Source organism: Phalacrocorax aristotelis, chromosome 3 (assembly GCF_949628215.1).
Source record: "Phalacrocorax aristotelis chromosome 3, bGulAri2.1, whole genome shotgun sequence".
Taxonomy (NCBI): domain Eukaryota; kingdom Metazoa; phylum Chordata; class Aves; order Suliformes; family Phalacrocoracidae; genus Phalacrocorax; species Phalacrocorax aristotelis.
Window position 1 is genome coordinate 123,813,970 of NC_134278.1, and position 27,705 is coordinate 123,841,674.

Consider the following 27,705-nt stretch of genomic DNA (forward strand, 5'->3'; position numbering starts at 1 on the left):
TTGTTGGTCTACTACTATAAATTAAAACAGTGAATATCCTCACCCCAATCAATCCATATAAAGCTTAAAATCTGGCAAGAAAGCACCCAACATAAAATCACAAGAGCACATTTACGTACTAAAAGCTAAACCTACTGTGCCTCTGAAGATAACTAAAGCACAGCGTAATTAGCACCTTGTATAACTGACTCCCTCAAAACCAGAAAAAGTCTTAATTATAAAAGTCAATTTTGGAGGCAACAGAGAAATTATGTTACCAGAACATATGGGGAAGGAGTTCAAGTGGCCCAGTTTCTAGAAGAAAACTCAGGACAAACAAGCATAGCAAGTGTTAGTACTTGCAGAATTTCTGCAGGCTATCACGAGGTTCATGATGCAGTACAACTACAATGTCAGATTACTTTGCAGTTTACAGAATTCATCTCATACCTTACTATAATTTCATAAACATAAACATTCAGGTTTTCATTTTCAAACCTTATTTTTACTTTGAAAGTAATTTTTTAAAATGGATACATAACAGAAGCCATGTAACACAGCATTTTTAGAGCTGTTGTAACAAATTTCATGTTGAACTGCAAAAGTTGAGCACAAAGTTTTGAATTATTTCTGAAAATCCTAGCCCCGAGAGTTTCAGCTGTAAAATTAGGTCTCAGGAAATAATTTCACTGTGAACAACTAGGGAAATACATTGAAATTAAGAAGGTTGCAGTCAAATCCCATGCAACTGCATAACTGTGAGAACATTCTCCTTAGATGAGTGCTCCCGCACCAAAGGTGGACTGTAGTAGAGGAAAGATCTAGCTTGTGATTTTGCCATTTTTTAAGTGCTAGTTTCAATTTAAATTCTGTTACTCAAATGTCCATGAAAGCAAGAAGACCATGGCATCTGTAGAGAAGATTTCCCTAAAAATAATGTAAACCAATGGTAAGTTATGATGTCTGTTTGGTTAGGATCTCTACACCTAATACACTAGCTACAGTGCTAGGGTGATAGGCAAATCTCTAACTAGACACTAGTGCTATGAACAGCCAGCTGTCTGTAACACCAGCTGAGAACTCAAGCAGTGACACAGGTCTAGTCTCGTATGCTCCTGTTGCCTCATATCTTGAGAAGCTGAAGGATTCAGAGCATAAACAGATTAGGTACATACCAGGAGCAGGAAGAAATAGCATAGTAAAGCAGGCTCCCCACCCTAAAGCCATAGTTCTGCAGCAAAAACACTTCTATGAAACATTGCTGACTAGAGGGGCTTAAACAGGCAAATGCCTCAGCTTGTATACCAGACTCCACCCCACGAAAAGAATAACTGACTTCTCAACTCTGCTTGCTCAAAGAGTTGACAAAGGAAAAAAAATTCCAAGAGGAGAAGCATCAATGTATAACTGCTCTTTGCAACCGCAGTTACCCACTGCAGGTCTTGCCGATCAGCTAGTGAATACCATGGCAGTTCACCCTTGGCTCTGAGAGGGAGAGCACTCCTACCTGACATTTGACAATATTTTTCCATGCTGTTGGTCAGTTCATCTCAGGAACAGATATACAGCAAATAAACAAAATGCACGTGAATGTTTAATGACAAAGCTGAGGGGAACACTATCACCTTAATCTCCTTCTTTACTACAGGGCACATCAGTTCTCATGGCTGCTCCTGATCCTTTGAAGACTACTGAGGTAAGAAATTCAGTAATATAGGCCAAATGGTGATCTGTGGCTGAGACAACTCCAATTTTTACTTGAGATACTCAGAGATAACAGGATATTTCTCATGCATTAATGCCACAGTATAAGATTGACAAGAGCAACTGTGTTATGCTTTTGACATTTCTTTTCAAATGTCTACCAGTCTAATATAAATCAAATATAAACCAAATAAAAACCAAAGAACTTTTACAATGGAAGACATCTTTCCTTCCCGCAATTCCTCCCTTGAGAGGCCAATGAATCCAAGGACACATCTATCAATGGCAGAAGTATGATTCAGGAGTGGGAAGAACAGGATGGGAAAAGAAATTTTAATTCCTGAGGACAACTCTGTAATCTATGAAAAAATATTATTGAAAGGAAGATTATTATGTTCCTTCCAGCTTAAGAAACAACACACAACATTAAAAATGAACAAGATGATGGGAATACGCTACAAATATATGTAACCAGAAAGGTGGGTTGCATTGTTCTCACTGCGGTTGTAACCATCCTGCCCATTGGTCTGACTACAAACTTTCCCTCCTTTTGAATTTAGCATGGGATAATTACAGAAAGCAAGGCTTGAAAGACTCTCAGGAGGCCAATCTTCAACAAAACAGTTACAAATATACGTAACGCAAAAAGTCACAACTGCAACTGGAAAACATTTCTTAGTCTATAACTCTGAAACACCTCCAGCTGGGTGAGAGCAGAAAACAGAAGAGGGGAATGAGGGGAAATTATATGTATTAATAGTAATGACAAAGCAAAGCACACATGAACTACAGAGATGAAAAATAGACAATAAAAAATTTAAAACACAGGAATTGATGCATATTGAATATTGCTCTAATCTGTTGTTCTTCCTGCAGTGGACTCAAAATACCTGCCGTGTGCTATTAACGTTTAGCTCCTGAAATCGTCTTGATACCTACACTTACTGTGAAAAGGTAAACATGAACCAGAAACAGAAGATCAAAGAATATCAGACAAGGGAAATCAATTACAGTAGCTAGAACCAGGCAATAAAAAAGAGGCAGGTTAATACAAGTCTCTATCTGGTACTACAGTAAAACTATTATTACGTTTAATACAAGAGGTTCTACTAAATTGGTTGGACTACAATTCTGAGCATTGAAGATTAATACAAAATATACAGGACATCACAAATATTTATACTGCAATGTTCTTATATTCAAATTACAAAGAAAAATATAAACTAGAAGTATAGTAACAATAACATTAATTAAAAAACTGAAAAAAACTATTGAAACTGAGATTGCCTGTGGTAGCACAACCATTACAGAATTGTTTTTAGTTTCTCGGTTGCTTACAATTCTTTTCTCCACAGGACTATTTTTTACTCATTATTGATTTAAAACATATTATTTTCTCAACTTCTATACTAGAAGGTATATTCCAAATACATTTATTACAAACATTTAGTGGTTTCTCCTGGTAGTGCAACTTAAGGTTTCTACAATGGGAAAGAAAAACCCCTACTTCTGGATGAAGTTAATAACCTACATAAAAAGTTGAAATGCCTCAAACCAAAATTGCTTTTACGATGTTATTATTTCATATGTTAACATTACTGAGCATTACATGTATAACTTCTCCAATTTGTATTATTTCTATTTCTGTATTTCCTTCTTCACTTTTACTTACAAGCAGGAATAACTTGCAAGGCAAATTCCTTATCAGGGAGAAGACCTTAATTTAGACTTTGAGCTCCTGCTTGTTTAACTTTTCTATCTAGTCCATGTGAGAAAGCTTTCTCTAAGGACCAGTTAATATTTTTCTTATTTCACCTTTTTCATCATTTCTTTATTCTCATGTCCTACAATTTACTTGATTGGCAAATCAGATACTAAAAGGCCTCACCATGTCAGATCCATTTTTTCAGTTACTCCTGTAACCTGGAGAACTCCAAGTAGTATTACACTGGTAAGAATAAAATTTAGAACACTGGCCTTAGACTATGCCTGGGGTTTTTATTCCAACAAATACTTTTATTAACCTTGAAAAACAAGAAGGGGGGAAATCATGCTGCAGTGACATTTCTTACCAACAGTATTACTTAGGTTTTTGATCTTTATGGATTCACCATCATGAAAATCATGCTTGAAAAGAGTAAAAAATCAGTCTTAAGAGTTCAGAACTAATCACTTTATTTGAATCTCATTTCTAAGCTCTTGGGTCCAAGTTTGCCTACTGACTACTGTTCAGATGCCTAGAATACATAATTTTGGCATTTTTTGCTGGTGAAAAGAACAGTAATCAAATCTTCACATCAGAAAAAATAAAACATTTGTATTTATATCAGTAAAATGGTGCAAGAGACTCAAGTATCACCCATTAAATCAACACTATTAATTGCAGAAACATAGTCCTAATCTCTCTTCAGTTACTTTGAGATATACTTAGCAGAGGTTCTTTAATGCAGTGACATTTGCCTACCATCTGTTCACAAAATCAAACTACAGTGGCATGTTTCAAACACATACTTTTAAAGAAAATAGAGTAGTATTGTTAAAAAGACACAAAATAATTATTCTAATAAGTATTGGAGACTATTTTTTAAATAACCACATTTAATGTCCTGTTATAGATTACAGCCATGTTAATGGCTACATTTAAGACAGTAAAGTACAGAGTAGCAAGCTGTCAATGCCAATTGGAATCATATATCGCCAAGAGAAATTCTGAAGATGTTATTTACATTCACCTAACGTGCTGTGTTCACACTACTTATTTCTTATTCTGCTCAAAAAGTCTATTTCTCCAATATAGTCCAAAGAGGTCTTTTGATCAAGTTTAGTGGCAGGTTTGTTTGGTTTTTTTTTTTAAATCCATTGGAAACTTAAAAATACAATGTATTTCGTTGGCAGAGTAGGTTTACAGAGAACAGATTGCTTCCAAGGAAACAAAATCCAGGATCACCATTTCAGTGAGAAGCACAGTACAACTCAACATAACTTCATTTACTTTCACTTTGAGCAACACAGAGACTAATTGCATCTCGTAGACTCTGAGGGGTTAACATAGTGATTCAGGAGGAAGATAAGATGTTAGGTAATGACAAAGAAAATAAATAAGCTAGTTCAAAGAATTTGTGTCTAAAGCGAGACAGAATTCCCAGATCCTCAAATAATAACAGTGTTTCAGGCGTGCTCCGTCTTGTTAACTTCAAACAGAAGTTCAAACCTCAGGAGTGAGAGGGGTGATTAAAAAGGGAACGTGTATGTACCGAGGAGGTGACACTGTCACATGCAAATATACAGGTATTTTCTGAAGGCCTGTCTATTACACATACTCAAGTAGAAAACATGAACTGCCCTACATTACCACTACAGTCCTTCAAGAAGAGACAAATTATATCCATTCCATAAGATTCATAATTATATTTAGTTTGATGCACATCCTGAAGAACATGGAGACTTCCAAAGAGAAGGGAAGGTACTAGAAGTAGAGAGAACGTGACTTACTACAACTGAAACTGTACAACCACTGTTTTGCCAAATGGTTTGTTCGCCTGTTATCAAAAGAAAACGTTACAACCAATCAGCCAAGGAAAAGGAAAGACTGCCAGAGCTTAAGGTAGAACTACAACTGAAATCAATATATGAAAATGTTACAAATATAAATCTCACTTTATTCATATAATTTACTTTCTCACAGGAAGAACTTTACGATAATTAGACTGGACAAGTATATCACCAATTTTAAATAATGAAAACCTAGTCAAATAAGGAAGTTAAAAAATAAATTAAAAAAAACATACCAGAAGAGGCTTCTAGTCTTTCTAATCTGCTGATCAACCAATCAAGAGATCCAGAAAATTGAGCACAGTTTTTACGATTCCCTCGAATCAGAGCCGCTATTGGAAAAAGAGAGAGAGAAGGGGGGAAAAAAAGAAACACAATTAAAGTCCATTTAAATTAAAATAATCCTTGTCTTGTCTTTCCAGGAAGAATCCAGTAAGACAGATGCTTAATCTTTAATTATTGATGTTCTTGATTTAAATTTAAATAACATGAGTGGTGGTTAGATTTAAGTATAGGAAATACCCTTGGCATCAAATTGACCTTTAAGGTATTTGAATTATTTTGAATGTACAATCACCTCGATAATTCCTGCAAAAATGCTCTACATGAAGGAGCCAATACTGACACCACAAAAGTCAACTGTTAGTGTTGGAGCAAATTTCTGTTAAACAGTATTCTTGTAATGACAGGAAACATATCGGAGAGCAGAATGTGAAGCCAACAACGTAGGTGATGAATGTAAGTTATTTTCTATTGATACAATACCTTTGTTCAAGAATAATAGGAATTAAAACAAGATAGTTATCAAGGAACTGTTTATCATACTTTTGACGGGGCTGTAAGGGAGGAAGTAACCGGTTTGAAACTGTTTCACCCTCATGCTTCAAGCTGAAGATTGAAGTAGACTGAACACATGCACTGACTTGGTGGGTATAACTGACTAGAAACCTCGCTGAACACTGTAGGGACCCAAAAGCCTGCCCTGTCCTGGAATACAAGCATTCACATGTCTGTGCACACACATGAGCTCTCAGAAAAGCATCTGTTCTACTCAAAAATAAAAAAAAGAGCGAGGCACTAACATTTCTGCATGGTGTGTAAAACAGCAGAAACTGCTTTATTTAAGATTATTTTCCAATTCTGCCAACAAAATATTTCACTCTGAAATTTCTTATGATTATTTTCAGCAGCAGAGACTGTTGGTCCTGCTAAGAAGCAATGGCCTCTTAAAATCAGTCTTATTGCTGCAGAAATTCCCTATATTGTATTGCAAACGTGTTTTTATGCTGTTTCGTCTATAAAAGGTTAAACTTGCAGACTTGTGACATAAACATGAAATGAAACTGTATCTACAGAGGGGAGAAGTAATCTTAGAGTTAGCTGCAAACAAGTCGCTGCACTGACAGTTTTGTCTCGTGAGGAAAGAGACCAAAATCCAATTGCTTCATAGCCAAAACCAAAACCAAACAAAACAATAACAAAAAACCAAAACCAAATAAAGGAACAAAAAAAACCCCAAAACCAATACCAAAACCCAACTCCTAACAAGCAAAACAAGCAAAAAAAAACCCCACTATTCTCTTGCTGTATTATATATTAAATCTATACCCTGAAATCGTACATCATTAATTAATTATGACTGTAGTAATTTGAAAATACTTGGGAATCATAAGAGGAAGAGCATCTTGTTAAAAGACACCAAGTAAAACCAAAGAACACCTGTTTCTCTAAGTAACTTTTTTTTATTGATTATAGGCAAGCCATGTAATCACAGAATCATAGAATCCCAGGTGGGAAGGGACCTCAGGGACCATCTAGTCCAACCTTTCTAGGAAGAGCACAGCCTAGACAAGAGGGCCCAGCACCCTGTCCAGACGACTCTTGAAGGTGTCCAATGTGGCCAAGTCAACCACTTCCCTGGGGAGATCATACCAATGGTGACTGTCCTCACAGTGAAAAATTTCCCTCTGGTGTCCAACCGGAATCTCTCCAAGAGCAACTTGTGTCCATTCCCCCTTGTCCTCTCCATGGGACTCCGTGTAAAAAGGGAGTCTCCGTCTAGTTTGTAGCTTAAGTACTTAAGTACTTAAGTACTGGTACATGGTGATGAGATCCCCTCTGAGCCTCCTTTTCCCAAGGCTGAACAAACCCAGCTCTCCCAGCCTATCCTTGTATGGCAGCTTCCCAGTCCTCTGATCATCTTGGTGGCCCTTCTCTGGATGTCTCCAGCCTGTCCACATCCTTTTTGTATAGCGGGGACCAGAACTGTACACAGCACTCCAGGTGTGGCCTGACAAGCGCTGAGTAGAGCGGGATAATGGCTTCTTTCTCTCTGCTGGTGATGCCCTTTTTGATGCAACCCAGCATCCTGCTGGCCTTCTTGGCCGCAGCAGCACACTGTTCGCTCATGTTGAGCTTTGTGTCCACCAGCACCCCCAGGTCCCTTTCCACAAAGCCGCTCTCCAGCCAGGTGGATCCCAGTCTGTGCTGCACTCCCGGATTATGTTTTCCCAGGTGCACGACCTTACACTTGTCCTTGTTGAACTTCATAAGGTCCTTGCTGGCCCACTCTTCCAGCCTATCCAGATCTCCCTGCAGAGCAGCTCTCCCTGCTGGAGTGTCTGCTTCCCCACTCAACTTGGTGTCACCAGCAAAATTCATCAGGCTACACTTGATGCCATTACCCAGATCGCTTATAAAGATGTTGAATAACACTGGGCCCAGTATCGATCCCTGGGGGCCTCCACGTGTGACGGGTTGCCACTTTGAAAAGGAGCTATTTCCCACCACCCTTTGGGTGCGGCCTGTCAGCCAGCTCCCCACCCACTGCACAGACCACTTGTCTAGGCCATAACGCATTAATTTCTCCAGGAGGAGGCTGTGGGGGACCATATCAAAGGCCTTGGAGCCTTTGATTGTGTTTCAGGTATGAAAATAAAATGAAGGCAGTAATAGTTCAGTGCTTAATATGACATTAATAAATTTAATTTCATTAAGAGTAATAAGAAACAGATGGTTTCATAAATGCAGCTAAGCAGAAGTTTGTGAAAGGTTAATATTCAGTGGTTGAAGCTGTGCATTAAATGACACACATAGCCACTTAACATTGAAAACAAAAAATAATATTCAACAGATGTTTCTTATATAGCCCACTACTCTGAACCAGACTAGCATCCAGTTTTAAAGAAATAAAAAAATAAAAACATTATGTGGTGGGTTGATATTAAAGTCACATTGTAACAGGTACTCCTGCGCATCTTCAATGATACAAAAGGATCAAATACAAACTCAGAGTAATTGTATGTATTTCTGATAAGGGAAGCACGGATGCCTTAGTAGATATGTGGCAATCATTTTAAATTGAAAGAGGGTAGATTTAGATAGGATATAAGGAAGCAATTTTTTAAGATGAGGGTGGTTACACTAGAAGATCTTTAGAGGTCCCTTGCGACCCAAACCATTCTATGAATCTGTGAATTTTATACGTGATAGTATCAGTCTCAGCTCAGAGTCTGTAAATGCCTCCATTCTCATCACAGTGAAATATATCACAATGTCAAAGACACGACAAAAGCCATGAATTGTGGCATCACAGTTTACTTCTATTTATGTGCAGACTCAAAACCAAAGTACTGTTTGTTGAAGCAAGACTGAGCAAGTGTTACCCATTTGTCATCCATGCAATCACTCTGCAGCTCCAACTTATTAAAAACAGAGCAACGTACAAATTCATTATAGCCAGATCAAAGCCAGGCTTCTTAAGCATTCGCTGCCAGAAGATAATGTAGTTACAGAAGTAACGTAAGGGGCTGGAGGGGCACGGAGACTGGGAAGTCAAAAAAACCTGGTGCCCTGTTCTTCTCACTACAAGTCCATGGAAACAATACTTGGTACAGCACAAGTAGGCTCTTTTAGAAGGTATTTTCTGACCTTGTCAATTGGAAATGTCAGACTTCTACAAAAATGATTCAGCAATCAAACCTCTATTTCCTCTGGTCTATGCAAGCTGTGCTTAATGTAACAAGATAAAACAAACTAAACTGTTACAAAAACAAAGCACAACAAGAACACCATTGTTGCAAACTACTCTTAGCTGAAACCAAAGCAGTCTGATGTATCTGAAGTTCCAGTCCTGCTTTTGACCCACATGCTGGCTGACTCACTTGTCACTGTGCTGCAAGTTACAGCACTGGAGAGAGGTATATAGGGGGTGTATTTAGTTTAAAACTATAAAGGCCATGGAAATCAAAACCTTTAAAATTATCTCATAATGATAATAAAATCTAGAAATCCAATGATAGAAAATGCCACTTTCGGTCACCCTTCCACCCTGTGCTTATGCATCATGCTACAATCTTCAACTACATAGAGGTGGTAGATCTCAGCAACTCCTCAACCAGAATCACAGCCACAAGAACCGCCTTGTACTCTAACAGTCCATGGCAAGAACAGTGACAGCAGCCACTGTTCAGCTAGCTTTTTCCTTGATTTCTAGAACAAAGGAGAGGGTTTCTGGTTGTATCAATGATACTTACTGTGTCAACTTCTTTTTACTCTGACAGAAAGGTAGTGGGCCAGACAGAAGCACCTCATTGGTTTTATCAAGGGCTGTGCACCAAATGCTGGTTATCCTTTTATTCCCCCCAAGACTTTCTTCTTCAGGAGTACAAAATGATGAACCTACTTTGGTCATGGAAAAGCTTTGTAACAGTACTATATACAGAACCCCTGTCTCAGTTGTCTCACTTCACTGTTGGGTAGTAAGGAGAGTTTATGTGAAGTGAGGCATGCCATCAAAATTTCATTTTCTGTGCCTCTGAATTGGGAGGAATGCAAGTTTTCGGTATGCCTTGCACACATGAAATGCTGCTGAAGAAAGGTCACATCCTACAGCCCTTAATTTGGGAACTAGCATTGGTAGAGTCTTCTTACCTACATTTCTCTCTGTATCTGTTCCTCTGAGTATATGGGAGATAATAACTTCTATTTGCCTTATTACAGAAGTTTCCAACAGAATGCTTATTAATAGTTCTAATTATTCAGATCACTAATAAATGGCACAAAAGAACTCCAAGATAATAGCTTTGTTATCCAAACATTAATTAAAAGGTTTACAATAAATAAGGTTCAATGCCACACACTGAGTAGCAAAGAGAAAACTAAGTATAAGTACCAATAATAAATGAGCACTAAATAAGGAATGGGTCCTACAGAAAAACTAATATGTGATCATATTTCACAATGCATACCCACAGAAGAGGCTTACTATATACACTATGTTCATCCGGGCACTTCCTAACCACTTGTCTTGCTTCATTTTACAAACTAGATATTCAGTTGTGGAGTTTTTAATGGAATTGATGTATAACATAACATTACTTGTATAACTTTTCAGTACCACATTTCTCAGGAGTGAGATTTTATGGGTATTAATGATAAATGAAGTGCTTTATCTTTTACTAGAAAGTAAGATAATAATCCTCCATGAAGACTTTGCCCAAACACGTGCAAGTTCAAAGGCAAGGAGGCCCTCACATTAGAGCTGGTGTGTAACAGAAAGAAAGCAGCATAGGCACAAGTGTGCAGCCTGCACAAAGGACTGCTTAATAGTGGGGACACATTACTGTCCTCAGTCATTTAAGGTGAATGTTAACATTATTATTTAGGCTTACTTATGGCACTGAGAAAGCCTGATGACAGAGGAGGAAGGAATTGGTCTCTGAGGCAGCACAGTTTCCTTTTGTAGACAATTAATAACTCAGCAGGAGTGAGTATGCAGGCAGCTATAGTAGTGGATTAATAACCCTATATAATGAGTCATAGTAGAGCATAAATAACAAATGCAACTCAAATTTGTGAGAAAACAAATCAGGCAATTAAATGCTACTACCTAAACAGAAATTCAACTGGGACACCGACACCTTAGATACCTACAGAAGGCATTATGAGAGTTTCAGTGACTGCAGGTGGAAAAGACCTTTGTGACATACTACATCTAAAAGAGTGTATCTTTCCATGGCATGCTGTATCCTCATATAATGCTACAGTCACTGGTCATTACTGACTAATAAGAGAGGTCTTGGTTATAGAAGCTTTAGGTTTATATTGCAGTTCTGCAGCCAGACGTGTGAAAAATCACAGACTTCTACAAAACTGACCACAATGTCATGGTTCCTTAACACAGGAATGACATATTTACATATATTTTTTTCATAGATTTTTGGGCAGTATACAAGATACATCAATAATATGTAAAAGCAACCTTTCATTTAATTGAAGTCATATTATTTATCATAATAACTATTATTAGAAAAATCACATTATTTCAGTGCTTTCTCTGTATTTTATTCTTAACCACATGCAAGGACCTGGAAATGCAAAAATCTTGTTTACTCTGTATCCTAAATTTCTACACAGTGGAAAGTCTTCTATACTAAAAGAGGTACATGGATTTTTTCATCTGAGTATTATTTTGAGCTAATACAATCAAAGTAATCTATAATATGTCTTACCTAGTAATTCATATAAAGAATTCAGAATAGATTTCCATGCTTCTCCAGCTTCCTTCCCAGCTACATCTGCAAAATGAGCTGCACTACTGTATACATTCAAGCGATCAATACATTCAAGAACAAGGTTGATCATACCCTAAAAAATGGAAAGGCTCAGATTGTCAGAGAAAAAAAAAAAGTATTGTTTAGGTGCAAACACATAAGATTTTCAGAAATCTAAGAAAAACAAAACATGAAAGGCAGCATATGCAACACCAAGAATATGTACATGGAATCAGACAAGTCAAACAAGTAATCCCTATGGAAAAGTTTTCCTTGACTGTGATAATAAAAATTTACCATTTAGAATGGTCAAAATAAACCAAAAAATAAATAGTATTCCTGACATAATTTTAGGCAAGTTTCTATTCTAGAAGGCATTTAAGCATCTGCCTAATTATAGGCAACTATCACTATTGGAGAAATAACAGACAACATTAAATAAAAGACAAAGCAGAACTAAACAAAAACATCCTTCTGCATCAAGAGATTAAACTATAACAGAAGAAACTAATTCACACGAGGAGTAAATTATGGTTAGAATCCAGGGCACTAGGTCACATGAATATCTATTTTTTTAAAAAAAGGAAAAGGAAGTAAGGTCTTAAGTGTATTTCTTTAATTATACAAGAAAATTAAGAGATCTAAAGAGATTATAAATGTAGCAAATAGTTTGACTCTTACAGGACCAAAAAAAAAAACCACCACGGCAAGCAGATTAGACATCAATGTTACAGACACTGAGAGAGAATACTTGCAGACAACATGGTGGAAAATCAGGAGTAAAACTGAGTGAAGTACCTCTTCCTGGAAGAGGTTCTGGCGATTCTTCAGTGCTCGGAGCCTGTTTTGTTTGTCTTCATGCTCCAAATGTTCATCTGGGGGATGAAAGTAGCCAATCAAGTCCTGAAGGCTCAGACTGACTGACTCAATAGGCAAATCGACGGTGGAAGACTTCACTTTCTTGCTGAGAGCATCAAGGCCCCTACAATAAGATGCAAAGTGTCCTGATATTGGAAATTGATGTAATTGTTTAAACCGTTTTTTGGTTTAAAAGCAAAGTTTGTTTAGATGTCAAAGCTCCATTCATTTTCTGACAGCTACGTAACTTCTCAACAATGATTTACGTCTGCCCCATTCTCCACTTAATGATCCACTGCTCCCTTCCTAACAGGAGGAAGCATCAAAAATGTTGCTTCCTTTAAATACTTTTGAAATCCAGAAAACACATTACAATGCCCTACCTATGCATTTAGCAGTATCAGAGACAGACCAAAAGGTAAGAAATAATATTGTAAACCCATTCAAAGCATCATGAGACTGGAATGGGCAGAAGTCCATTGATCAGTCCTATGGTGCTGAATAGAGCCCAGCTAGTCCATACAGGCTCTTCAGGTGTGTGTCTAACCTGTTCTTAAACCATCTTCAGTGCTGGAAGATGCAGCTCTTCCACACACTCTGTCCTGGCACTTCATTAGCCTTTTTGTTTCCCTGATAAACAATTCAAGTTTGGCCTTGCTGTAGTCTGTGGCCATCATCTAGAAGTGGGGGGCAGACCACTCTCATCCATGTTGCACATGCTCCTTGCTTAGCTGAATCCCCGACAAACCCCACAATCCAATTTTACCTCGGCACTGTGCTTTCCGGACCCCTAATATACCCTTCTCCTCCATTTAACTCTCATCTTTCTTGAGCTGCAGGTGTTGCAGCTGAGTGCTCACCCACAACATGTAGCAAGTGGAAGGCAAAGGTCTTCCCTTGCCCCTCCCCAGCTCCCCTCAGGAAGGCGGTGGTGGGCAGGGGCAGGGCAGCAGGCCTGCCCCAGCTGCAGGAGGCCCACCAGAACTCCCTGGAAGGAGCAGGAGGGGCCATTAGGGGAAAAGAAACCAAGGGAGCTGAGGGCCTGCGAACACAGCGCCCATGCCCAGAGGGGAGGGAAAGATCCGGAGGATCCTGAAACTCTGCAGGAGCCAGCCAGGGCATGAAGTGCTGGGAGAGGAGCAGCTCTGGGAGGGGAGCAGCTCTGGGAGGGGAGCAGCCCAGAAGGGAGGGGCCCACCCTGCTGGCACACAGCATGGCAGAGCAGAAGGAGGGGGCTTATTCGACACAATTTCTCTTTTGACTCATTCTCAAGTCTGCCATTGTAAAAAGGGGTTTTTGCTAGCATATTTTTGAGTAAAACCCAGCTATGTAGTAAAGAGGTCCTTTTTTTGTTCACCAACACTCCATTTATGCTTCAGCTGGCAGTGGAGCCCACCAGGTCCACACAGGCACCCTCCCAGCCCTGCGCTCATCTCCCTCTTTGCTTTCATAAGAGGCACCAAAGATCCCAGGCAACCTGACCCATGACCACCCTCGCCAGTCCTCTCTCCCAAGCTGCACAGCACCCTGATTCCCCTCCAGGCCACGATATGGAGCAGAAGCCCCATTTTACACTCTGCTTTTTGCTGGATTAAGACAACGCTGATATGGGGGTGTGCGGTGGGACAGACAGGGGAGAACAATTTTTGGTTGGTTGGTAGGTTTGGGGTGTTTTGGTTTTGGTTGTTTGTTTGGTTTTTTTCACTGACATGTCACTGTATTTTCATCTCAAATGGTGAACTGGTGCTGGAAAACCACATTTAGGAAACATTATGAATTCAGTATGAATCTACTGCTGAAGAATAAATAATGCTATGTTTCAAAAAGATATCTACGAAAGTTATCTTTAAAACATTTTTATTGTGAACATATAATCTGAAGGGCATTTTTTCTACTGACTTCATGGGAAAGAACTGGGGCACACATTTATAAGGATAATTTTGTTCCTCTCCAGTTCAGCTGTTTCTTCTTGGAATAACATCCTGCCAAAACTAAATAGTTAAATACTACCTTGGACTCCCTGTGCACTCTGCAAAAATCTCCACTGTAATTTAGCAGTACTTTGATTTGTGAAACCTTATCATTAAATTGCCTTTATCTGTCCTTATCTTTTATGGCTTTCTTAGAAGCCAATGTATTATTCTTAGAAGAAAATGTATTATTTACAAAGCGACCTAGGGCTTGCATTTCTCTTGTATTTTAAATGTCATATAGTAGGAAATTCTCCTGACAGGTGTTTTTCTCTGTTATTATTTCAGTACCTGGGTAAATGTTTCTCAACAAATTGACATGTCTCTGTCTTCAGCTGTGCACTGATTTAGGACATGGTTGGTTCAGGTCACCACCTCCCAAATTTTCTTCTCTTGTGACAAATAAGTTTCTATGAAATCGTTACCATTCCACATAGTCTTATGGCATATCACCCTTTTTCTAATGCCAGCTACACTGAGGAGAGGGGCCTTTCATCACCTACTGAAGTCACAGACATTTGAGAATTAGCATTTTGTTTGTGTTATTTAGGAGGACATTTGGAGTAGGAAGATAAATGCAAATTGCATAAATCTGGCAGTATTTTTAAATGGCTAAAATACTATAAAATGTTTTACCTGTTGCAAAATACTAAAGAAACAAGTAGCATTAAACGGGAACAAATAAGAAAAGTGTAATGGGAGGGTAGAAAAAAAAGTAATTTCATACGTTTAAGAAAAACTTTTTCTTGACACTGTGAACTTCTTCAGTATATTTGTGTCTTGTACAAGTTTGTAGTTATACAGTTATCTCCTTCTTCCAGGTTTTTAAAGAAACAGCACTTTTAAAACCATACTTAGAAAAGAAAGTACTAAATGATGCATCGCATGACTTCGAGCAAATTTTGGCAAGCAAAATTGTCTCTTTTATGGTTTGTTTGCATTTTCGGTATGTTTATACATTCAAATCAAGGTTGGACAATAAAGTAATATTAGAAGATAGAGTAAAGAAACTGACCAATGCCTCTCAAGGTACATCTCTGCAGATAACACAAAGAATTGGCATAAAGTCTGGTTTGAGAAGTATTCATCTGTTTTTTTCTGAGGACTAAATTGTTCACTGTTGTGTTAATGGCCACTTTGAGGAAAACAAAAAAAGAAAAGGGATGAAAAGATAATTTTAAAAGCACACCTTATAAACCTGTTGAAAAGGAAGACTGTACTACGGATGACACGTGCTGTACGGGATTCTTCATTCTGAGATCTGGACAATGTTAAACCATCATCCATGTGACCTTCATGATGCATTATTGCCTGCAATACAAAAATTTTAAAAAAATCACTGAGAAATGAATTATTCACAAATAAGTACAAAAACTCACATAGTAAGGCAGTTCAGAAATGATGAAGTCACACACAAAGAATTTAATTAAAAACAGATAATCCTATGCTTTAATTCCTCATGTCCAAGGACACATTTGTGCAATAATAATCTCAAAGCCACAGATTCTGTAAACAATATACTTTATTAAAAAAAGTCTAAGGATTTTTGCTTGTTGTTTGGTTTTGTCAATCATAAAAAGAGTTTCCATAAAGAGCAACAGGTCCCTAAACTACAAAATCAAACTGGGTATTCTTTACTGGTCCTGATTTCCAAGAATGTTACTGGCCTTCTTTTCTGACTATGCCTTGAGTCACTACCATTAACTTCAAGTTCTTCATGTTTAGTTATGCCTCTGAAAGTATTCAGTCTAATATACATAAGTATTTTAAACTATTTCAGGTAAAAATGTTTCTTTCATACACACAAACTATTTAAATTACTTACATTACTACATTATTCCATAATGTATCTTATTTTCAATTATGTATTACAAGTACTATAAATTATATTAGTATTATTAGTAGTAAAATTTTACTTGTATATAAACACTGTTTCCTATATATATTATTTTTATATAAAATATTTCTAGAATATATGTGTAGATATACACACATATGATACAGGCAAACTTTATATATGTATAAATAGAAAATTTTAAGGCATGACCATCCAGGTATACCAGGCGTTGATCTAGCTTTGTCATTCTGGCATGTAAAACAGTCATAGAAAATACTAAGGTGTGGATAAACATCACATTTTATTTTACTTTATTTTTTAAAAGAAGGCTAAAACATTTTCTCCTTGTTGAGAAATAATTTCCTCCACAGTTATACATTTACAGTGAACACTAACACAAACGTAGCTTCTCGAAGATGTGTTTATGTATACTTTATTATGCTGAGCTAGCATCCTGCTTGGCCATGCTTATTCTTTAAAAGAAGGAATCCCTCAGGGGGCAAGACTTGAATGTTCCAGCCCAAACGGTAATACGCTCACCACGTGGAAAGAAAAGACTTTGAACTAAAAGCCTCCTTAATCTAAACTACAGCATTTTGAAGAAAGGAGTTCTAGCATATTCTACAGGCTAATACTAATATTTTAGTTTGACAAACAGTATATCCAGATTTATCAGTGTTTGTGGATTAATGTCTATAGGCCAACACATGCACTTGGTTTGGCTTTCAGTTTAAGAATTCAGTACATCATGTCACTTTTCAGTGTGTGACTGAAAAAAAGAAAAAAAATTTCACAATGAAAAAAAGACATGCTTAAAATATTTGAAACCCAGAAATTGCTGTCTCCTGTAGTTCCCTTCATTTTCACCCCCTGCCCTATCAGACTGTGACTGAACGAAATGCATTCCTATTTACAGTCTTACCTTCCGCTGCACAGAACCCATTCTTACTGACTTTGCATCAGCAGACTGGTACGTGAGCCATAAGCCTGTATCTACATGTTGTATGAAGCATATTGAATCGCCATATTTTATTTCAGGTGCTCCCATTCCATCCACCTCTTTTCTTGTCCCTATGTCCAACTTTTCCTGAAGAAGAAGAAGAAAAAAAATATACAAGAAAAATAACCAACTTGTTAATATTTGTGTAATATATTGAATACTAGGCAATTGTCCAGAACAGGACCTGATTCAAGATCCCTCTTTAATGAAACAATTAAAAAGTGGCAAAAGTGTAACTTCTCGTTAAATATTTAGCCAAAAGATGGAGAGAGAGAGATCCCATCTACACAAAAATCTAGCTTATTACACTAGGAAAGCAAGGAATATTCATTTCACCTGCCTAGGAAAGAACTAGGATCATAATTGAGCATCCATGTCATTACTGAAACATAAAAGCTTACAAAATGAAACCAAATTAATTGAATCCCCTAGCTGAACCAGGCATTAACCTCCAAAAGCTTTTTCTTGGGGATTTTTTCCACACATCACCCCAGCCTGGAAAAGATGAGTACCTCCCTACAATTGATTTCCAGCTGTCACAGAGAGATGGTCTTTAACTGGTCACTGCCCATTACTGCCCAACAATGAGTTGGGCAAATCAGTATTTCCTGAGAAAAGAAATCCATTTCCATGTGTTTCTGACTCGCCTATTGACATGCCATAAAAGAAGAATGGCCTGGCCATGCATCAGTCCAGCTGGCATCCTATACAGATATCGCAGTTGTTTCATGAGAGAAAATTTAGTATCCCCCAAAATACTATAGTTTGTACCTGTAATTTGAAGTGTTCTCCAACACCTAGCTTGTCTAAGAACCAACTCCTTCCCCACAGACATCTGGTTGTAAGACAAACAGCCTATGCACTCTGGTTCATGGCAGATCATCCATTTAACCTCTCCAAAAGCATATAGTTCAACTGACTGATATATCTCATGTGTGCCTGCACTACTTGTTAAATCCAGCGAGAAGCACGGCAAAAACATGTTACAAAAAATCAGTATGTATCTTGTTAACTGTAGGAAGGATGTTAACGTAGTTGTGCCCAGTACTTCTCAGGGGACTTTGACCTCCTTCACTGCAAGTTCCTGAGGCTTTCGCCACTAGCTCCATTTCAGACAAAAAAACTTCTCCACTGAGAGTAACCAAAACCACTTTGACTCATTAGTTCTGATTTATGTGATCAAGTTATTGATATAGTAACTATTCATCCTTCTTCTGGGAGGAAAGGGAACGCATCACAATTGTTGCAGTTGAAGCTGAGGCAGCTGAGGCTGAGGCTACTGTAATACTGCAGTTGTAGTTTTACTCTCCCTTTCACAACTTCAACAGTGCAGGCAGGTTCACCAGTGCAATAACTCCCTGTATTCTGCTTCTGTATATGATCAGACATGCCCAGATTTTTCACCGCTGTTCAAAAAAAGAAAAAAACAAACAAACAAAAAATCATCTGTGCAAATTGCAGGCCTATCTTGGGCCATACATTCAGGGTGCAGGATGATCCTCTTAACAAAATACAGGTTCAACCTTCTCTGCTTCTCCTGATCAGCAGTAGGGGACAAGCCACTTCCTTCAGTTGCTCAGAGTCAAGTTACAAATAATGAGACAAAAATTTCTCAACATCCCATCCTACTATAACCAGGAAATATTAGGAGAATGACTACACTGCACACGTGCCTTGACAATTTGGGAAGACATCTTCACAGTAAAAGATGACAAGTGGGTTTTGAAAGGAAAAGAAAACAATCTCTAATGTATTACAGGATTTTAAAAAGCATTTATTAAGTAAAGGGAGATGTCATGTAACTAGTTTTTCACCCTACAATTATGAATGCATTTTGAAGCACTTTTTAAAAAATAATTATTTAATTAATACTTAGGTGAAATTCTTATTATTGCTTTTCATAACATTAAGCTTCCAGATGTAATATATTCATCAATTCAGATTATTGAACTGTTTCTGGATACAGATGTTAATTTCACTATCTTGTAAATGCCTGATTTCTTAAGTGCTGAAATTCTTATTAAAATCTTGTCCATTGATACATGGTAATAATTGATTTATTAATACATCTGATGCTGATCCAGGAGTTATTGCTTGCTTCTATTTCATTATTGATTCATTATTTTGGTCATTTCTTTTCTCTAAATGTTGTATTCAATTCTTGTATTCAATTCAAAAGCTAACACAAACAACCTGAATGTAATAATAGTTGGAAATTGAAAAGCTACTAATAATGGGACATTGCACACAAATGATGATACAGGAAAAACTAAATTAGGTCCAGCTATCATATGAAGAAATGACAGCCTGATTTCAAGCTCTAGTCTTTTGAATTATCTTCATAACTAGAAGAGACTGTGAACCTGTGTGAACATACTGTGTTTTTACATTGTAAGATTTTCTTTTTTTCCAAGTCTTCCTCCTCACAACCAACTTCTTAGGACATGAATATATGAATTCACAAATTTTCTATTAAATCTCTGTCAAAAAATAAAGGATTATTAATTTAAAATGTTATTCTGTACTTTCTTTCAAGTCTACCGACTATAACAGAAATTGAAGGGGTTTGATATTGCAATCTTCATTCTAATTAGAATTAACATTAAATTTACTTAGCACAAAAACTGCAGTGCCAACAATTTGCCAGACAAGATCACTGTCCTCACCTACTTAAGTACACTGACAGTTCCGCCTGTAAGTTTAGAGCCCAGACTGAATTCAGTCACATTCAGTTGAGCTTTTTCCTGCAAATAAACACAGCAGCCAGGAAAACATACAGTAAAAGTTGGATTGAATATAGGTGAGAGGATGGAAAGCTAGGGGATGGTGTGGGGGCAGCAGGCATTAGAGCATTCATCTGGGAACTTCAAGGCACTGAGCTTTTTTGGGGGAGTGAAGAGGAACCACAAATTGTTTACAAAGGGGAAGATTTGAATGGAGTGCTGGATTCATGCCCATAAACAGCAGATAGTTGAGAAAGTACATATAATGAATCAATCTCATTATCTACTGTAAAATAGTTCAGCAGTGAAAATCATGATCTGAAAAACATCAGAAATCACCATCTTACCATTTAGTAATTGCATATTGGTATAGACATTACGTGATGCAGGTTTCCAGCCACTACACTCTTACCATAACCTGTCATTTCATGGCCATCTGCTACTTCTTCCTACAGCATATTTACAAAGAAAAGCTTCAGATTTATTTGCAGTCTAGGCCCATTCTCAGACCATCAACTTTTTCTAAACAAAGATCAAACATCTTGATTCATTACACTGGAACAAACACAAACAACTGGTTTTTGCCACAGTCTGTAAGCCACCTCAGTAATGCAAAGCAACAACAATGCATCGGAAATGAACAGGTTTATTGAAAAATATGCCAGATTTCCCCCAGAAGGATGTGCTCCTTATAAACAATTTTTATTCCATGCATACAAGAATACAAGCCAATATTCCTACATTTTTGTGCGCTAAATGCACAACACAATTTTAAATGGTTTTATCTTAACGTTGAAAAAAATTATTCTATGAAGCGTAGCCTTAAACGTGTTATTTCACTCTAATGCGTCTGTTTAGTTCCTTATAACAATCCGAAAAGGATTCCCATGATTAAGACCTGTTCTTTCAATTTTATCTCTTGTCCTCTGACTTAACCTATACCTCCTGTGGCACACCTTCAGGACTGACATTCTGGCAGATCTCACTGTCTGGAAGAAGCTAATCCATGACTACTTTTTAAGCTGACACTCATCTATTTCCTATTAAATTTTATTAAAGAACAGGTGAAGATATATAAATACAGGCCATAAAATTGTATTAAAATTGATGTCTTTCTGTCCACTGGAAAAGACTGCGGACAGGAAAAGCAGACTTTATACAGAATGTATAAACATATCTGAAGTAGGAAAATTAACTTTTCTCAGTGGAAAAGTGATATTAAGCTAATAGTTTTTATCAAAAAGAATCAATTTTTAGCAAATGCAAGAGATAAAAATCCATAGAAGTTAATCACTACAAAGCCAAGTCTATAAAAGAGTCATATATTTGGGGAATAAATTGTAGGTATCTGTGGCATCCTGTGCTGGGAGAACCAAGACTACAAGAGAGTAAAAAAGAATTTTCTGAATTTCAGGTGCTTGGAAGGCTAATATAATTGTCATTTATGATAATTACTAGGTTAATAGATAATAACCAGAGCATAAAGCCCAATTACCAGAGGAAAAAAAAAAAAAAAAAAAAAAAGAAGATACTGTTAGCTCTTCTGATTATCCGTATCTTCTGAGTGCTGTTTGGCTTGTGATGTTTTTAAGCTTTCACATTCCTTTATTTTGCTGAGATATTTAAAGAATTTTAACACAAGAAAATTCTGATCTAATTTTTCAACTTCTGTGCCAGAATGTTGTGTTTTGGCAAAAGAAAAAAAGCCCAACAGTTCATATGTGTGTATATATATGTGTGCGCTACTCTGAGCATCTGAGAAAAGTATTATGGCTCATGTAAGATATCTTATAAAAAACTTCAGTCCTCTTCAGCTTATTTTTTTAAATGCACTACTGACAAGCTAATGTGTTTAAAATTATGAGTAAAGCCCTCGCAAATAATGTTAAAAACAACAATAAATGTTGAACATTTATACTTGCATCTGAATCTTCAGATTTACAGGGGACACATTTTTAATATTTTCTCTGCAACTATGAGAGCTGCTTTTCATTTGGATATTGAAATTATCACTTACTCACATGCCTGAAAGAACCAAGTCTTTAACACTGCAAATAAGTGTATTCTTCCCTCATACCTGGTTTTCTGTATTTAGAGCTGATTTATCTATAGCACAACAGGTGGGATCTTCACAACTCTTCCTTCCACTGCTTGTCAGGTAGTAGAAGGAAGACTTATGACTGTTGCAAAAAGAAGGACTGAAATTGCTATAAGAAAGATCTAGCCACATGACACACTCCCACTATTAAAGCTCTGTATTCAACAGAGAATATTAGGGGCTGCCTCTTATCCAGGAATAATTATTTTGGGCTAACTGCATACAACAGCACAAGTGAAAGGTTGGTGTCCATACACGCTTGGAGGAAAATAGACCCCTAAAGCTGCTTACCTTCTCTACAGAAACCTTTCTAGGACTGCTATAATTTTGAAATATTTGTTTAACACGCTTTTCCAGAGAGGGAAGGCACCCAGAAATTTTTTAATGCCTGTATCCTAATAAAGGGCAACGTACACTTTAGTAAGTCCTAAGCAGGAGACTGGATTCATCCTCAGCAATGAAGAGCAAACCATATACTCCTCCCCTGTGGCATCTCCATAATTCCTTCCAAATATATCTTTAATCAAAATCAATGTTGATATTCACAAAATTAACATCAAATATGATCTGCCACGCTTCCAATTTCTTTGAAAATCCATATTTAAATATCAGTAAGATTATATCTGTCTGATAAGCATATAGACCCCTCTTAAAATACTCTCACGTTGCTTCGAGAATTGACTACCAGAACATGTTTCTACATGCCCCAAAGCCTTTTATCTCTGCTTTGCTCAGCATAGACGAGATTTGGTCATTTAAAAACAACTAAATAAAAAAATTTTAACTTTTTATTTTGAACATGGTACAACAAAACCACTTCAAAAGATAAATCTTCAAAATACTTCCAAATAAGTCTTCCAAACTTGGGTTTAAAAAAAAAAAACAAACCACCAAAAAGACCCCAACAACATTGTCTAATCTCCAAAACACATGTGCGTATGCTACTTCAAAAACAGAGATCAACCTGCTTCTCCATATCAACATAAGGTACTCTCTGTACTGATAACAGGTCTTGCCTTCAAGTATTTTTTGGACTAAATAATCCACCCTTTCTGGAGTAACCCCAACTGAAGACTCCATCCTGAGAATCAGTGAATGAATTATTTTATCTCTTGCTTCAAAGGAGAACTGTTGAGATCTATATTAACTGCAACAGGGACTCCCCAATATATTTGCACTGCATTTTCTTAAAATATTTAAGTATTTCTATGGCTTTTCTAACTGGTTTAAAAATATGGATCTCAATCACCTAAACTGAAGTCCTTTTTATTAGAGTGCCAAAGTCTATATACCTGCTTTCAGGTATGTATTAATTTCTTATCTTCCCAAGCAGACAAATAATTAAAACTATCTAAAGTAACTGCTACAGGGAAGTTACTGAATAATTCTTTTTATGATTACTATATATTTTAAAAGATAAATTTTAAAAAAGCAACATTATTGTTGGAAAAAATTGAGCAATATCATGCTGCAGGTAAAAAGTCCAAGAAACCATAGGGTATTAAAGAATTTACCATAGTATCATTTCAAACTGTTTACCCACTGTACAAAGTACTGTTCTGAACATGGAAAGCTTATTGAAGGTGTCAAACAAAAATTCAAACCATGGTAACTTTAAATTAGACTACTGTAGAGTAACAGAAGAAAGAAATACTGATTTTCCAATTTAATTTAAATAACCTACAATACTATAAATTTTCCCATGTCAGCCAACAGATATAAGCAGCAAAGTACCAGTGAAGTTCATCAGAAAACAAATAAGAAATGAGGAAACTGTTCAAAAGTGGGCAAGCAGTAAATAAATAAAAAAAACCCACTCAAACAGGCCAGCAGCATTACCAAATGAGAGTATGATAAAAGAAGCTTTCTATATATTAATTATACTGAGGATTTGCTGGTTTTTTTTAAATCAATGAAAAGGTAGAAGGCTCCAATAATTCACACAATAGGAAATAGCTAAATCTTATTTCCTGAAGAGATTTGAATTACCACTAGTTACATTAATGCTGCACTGATTCCATACCTTGGAAGACCGGAAACAGAATGCTGTAGATTTTACATCCGCTTTCTCTTTCTCTGTAAGAAGAAGACTCTTGTCATCCAGGAGACTTAAATATTTTCCTGTTGTTATATGTCTTAGTCTGAATGGCTGTCCCCATCTAATGTGGCTGCCACTCCACCTAAGAAAGTTCATAGGAAACATTTGGGTTTTTTAAAACAAAACATAGAGTTTAAGTAGTGACAAAAATATTTTAAAGTGCATTATATTGCCAACTAGTTGGTAAAAGGATAAAATTCTAAATGTTGGATTATCAGCAAGAAAATGGCTACTTTGTGGTTATCTCCTTAAAAGCATCCTAATCAGTAATCTTAACCTCTTCCTTTGCACAGGCTGCCTTGGTTCAGATTGAATTCCTCTTGAGAGAAGATACAGACCGCCTACAGAAAAGGAGTCTTCTGCTGTACATAAAGAGCTTAGATCTGCCAGTTCCCTCCCCAACACTTCATCTACCAGCAGCCGGGTTTGTTCGCTCTTCCAGAGCACTCTCCTTTCAGCAGTCAGCACAATTTAGGCACACTTTGAAGAGCGTGCAAAAAATAAAACAGCAAAATAAGTAGACAAATATATAAATAAAAATCCTCATAAAATACATTTTAAAAACTATTACGCAAAGACTGGACCAGATCCTTCATGTTCTATAGGATGAAATGAAGGAAGAAAGGGAAAGACTTTCTATCTAAGCTCCCCAAGAACTCCTCAAGCTGAAATACAGGTTGCAGGTTTCTAACTTCTTGTCTGAAACTGAAAAGTCAGCTCTTCTGCTCTTCCTGATTAAATCCTGAAGACAAGTTGGTGTAGGCATTACTAAGGAGGATGCATTTCACAAAGCCTTTTCAGAAGGCTTCTTGAAGGTTCCTTAGACTGGAAAGTTACCACAGCAAGGATGTTTTCCTGGATTTTCACAAAACTTTCTTCAGTCTTTTATCTTCAAAAGTTTACACTTTAGATGTGTGTGCACTCTGCTTTTTGGAGAGGAAATCATGTATTTGTGTTTGCGAAATGCCTGTCATAATGAAGTTATGACATACTGCTGAGGTTCTGATGTGCTTCCACAAATACTGGTAATTCTCTATGCCTAATGTGGCTTGAAATGCTTAAAATTATCAACAAGTGTTCACATAATATCAATTAAATATACAAGCATGTATGAACTTAACCTGATTATAAACTTACTCCCATAGCAGAATTTTGTGTTACTGCATCTTCTCACATGCATTCAAAGTCATTCCAGGTACAGCTTTTAAAAGCATAAAAAAGCTTTATGCATACATCTTGTACATGGCCATGTACTATTGTGAAAATCCCTTAAGCAGGTTTAAGTAATTTTCATTTTCCCTGATGTGTACATGTAGCAAATTAAAGGACTGACCTATTCAATACAAATACACGTCTGTTTAAGGATGTCTTCATAAGAGTTGGCCATACTGTATGCCAAGTACGCATAACTGATTTGGCACACGTTTTTGAAGTACAGGAGGTTTTTAAATGCAAGAGCAATACCTGGTTTCTCTTTTGTAACAGGATTTATTACACTTCACTAATTAAACTTCTAAAACATTTTGGTTATTGGTTTCAAAGAGGCCAAAAGAATGAAGAGGTTTTCCCCTCAGCTATTTTCTTTTGTAAATTAAATTGTCTCTTCTGTTTAAGTCAAGGGAAGAGGACTTTGGGGAGGAAGGAAATATGGAAGCTTTATATCTTAGAAATGCATTTCTGTTTTTTCTGTTGTCTACACAGCAACATCATTATACTCCACACAAGTACCTCTAAGTATCAGTGTTCTAGCACAGCTTCTGCTTCTCAATTAAGTAAAATGTCAGGTCATGAATCTCAGCTATTGTGTTGCTGGGTCTGGTAAAACACATCAGCTCTGCACCTTTCATATTATGGGCCATGCTGGGGAGCTGCTTTTTCTCTAGTCTGATTCAATTTTCTCTTGGACTCAATAGCTATGGACCATAAGAAAAAGTAAATAATAAAGGTAGTGCAATTGAGCTGTGCCCCTAGTTCATGCCTGCACGACAGGAAAAAGGACAATTCATGTGTATTTATAAGAAAAGCCTTTTGAGCAGAAAGTATCTTGTGAAGCCATTTCTGACTACTACAAATTCTTTTCTGCAGTGTGAAAATACGATCCCTGTCACCTTTTGGAAAAGAAATGAATGCTGAGCAATAGTCCCCAGCATCCCATGGCAGGGCATCCCAAGAAGCAGCCTGCACATGCAGGCTGCCAGGACGATTTTTATGAGAGTTCTTCACTAATGAGGAGCATTCAGAAACAACGATTCCTTCAGAATCATATAAAATTACCAGAATTAATATTATCTCCACAGTCATTCTGGGAAGGACTCGAGCTGATGGAGGACTTCAGGCATGCATACACTAAGTTACAGATTTAAGTATTTGCATGAATGTGCCCGCAATTCAGCAATGAATGTATATAGCTACTAGAATATCATACAGGGAAATAGGGAGGTGAGGGACTTGTAGGAAAGGGTGTTATTCTTGGGATTTTATTTGGATTTTTTTTCCTGGTTAAAAAAAATAATGTTCCTTAAAAAGGAAGATTACCACTGCCTTTGCTTAGTTGTTTTGACAGTTCTTACAATTTCTCTCCCTTATATATGTTCAAATATTTATGCTTCAAAAGTTTGTATACAATGCCTGCCAAAGTGAGATGTATGACAGTCGTAACAGGAAGCTGTAATTTCTCAAATCCCCACTTTGTTCCAGTACCACTGTTTATTAGGGAAACACATGCAATGAGGAAAATGAAAAGCCAGAGATCCTTCCACAGTGTCATTGTTGTCACTTAAGTGTCATTGTTGTGCACTCTCAAGGTCAATGTTAGTCCAAAGCAGAAATCTCACTGCCCTATCAATGACATTTAACATCATCCTATTAAATAAAATGCACAAACAGAAAGCAGCATCATTAGAGTGTAACCTTTCCCTAAACTGCCTTGATTTAATCTCTCAAAAGCAATCATTGATTAGTCACCAGAAATTTCATCACAAGCACATATTATCATAAAAATTTAAGTGAAATTTTACAGTGCAGTTACCTTAACAAAAAAGGCGCAATTCCGTACTATCATTCCAATGCTCATGCAAGGTAACATTTTTTCTGTAAATTTTTGCCTTTACAGACATCCAAATGGCTTAAAGAAGTCGGGGGGTGGCACAAATGAATTCTTATATTCAGAACTGTTTTCCTTAAAAATGTCACTTATATGTGTAAAAAAGTTAAATTGTGAATTCACTGACAGCTACAACATCTTCAAAAAAAAAAATCATCAAAACCCACACAGTGTGTGTGCTAACACACACACACTCTACGGGAAATTGTTTAATTTTTCAGGAAAGTGT

General features: G+C 36.9%; 1 protein-coding gene across 1 annotated transcript in view; it reads right to left on the reverse strand.

Annotated features, from left to right (window-relative positions):
- The window catches only part of RYR2 (ryanodine receptor 2), a 434,064-nt gene that overhangs the window by 217,021 nt on the left and 189,338 nt on the right, over window positions 1-27,705 (reverse strand). The window contains exons 12-17 of the mRNA XM_075089806.1: window positions 24,299-24,455; window positions 17,377-17,541; window positions 15,807-15,928; window positions 12,588-12,771; window positions 11,748-11,883; window positions 5,472-5,567 (exon numbers count right to left, since the gene is read on the reverse strand). Coding sequence (XP_074945907.1) covers window positions 5,472-5,567; window positions 11,748-11,883; window positions 12,588-12,771; window positions 15,807-15,928; window positions 17,377-17,541; window positions 24,299-24,455 — 860 coding nt within the window. The remainder of the gene's footprint in view (window positions 1-5,471; window positions 5,568-11,747; window positions 11,884-12,587; window positions 12,772-15,806; window positions 15,929-17,376; window positions 17,542-24,298; window positions 24,456-27,705) is intronic.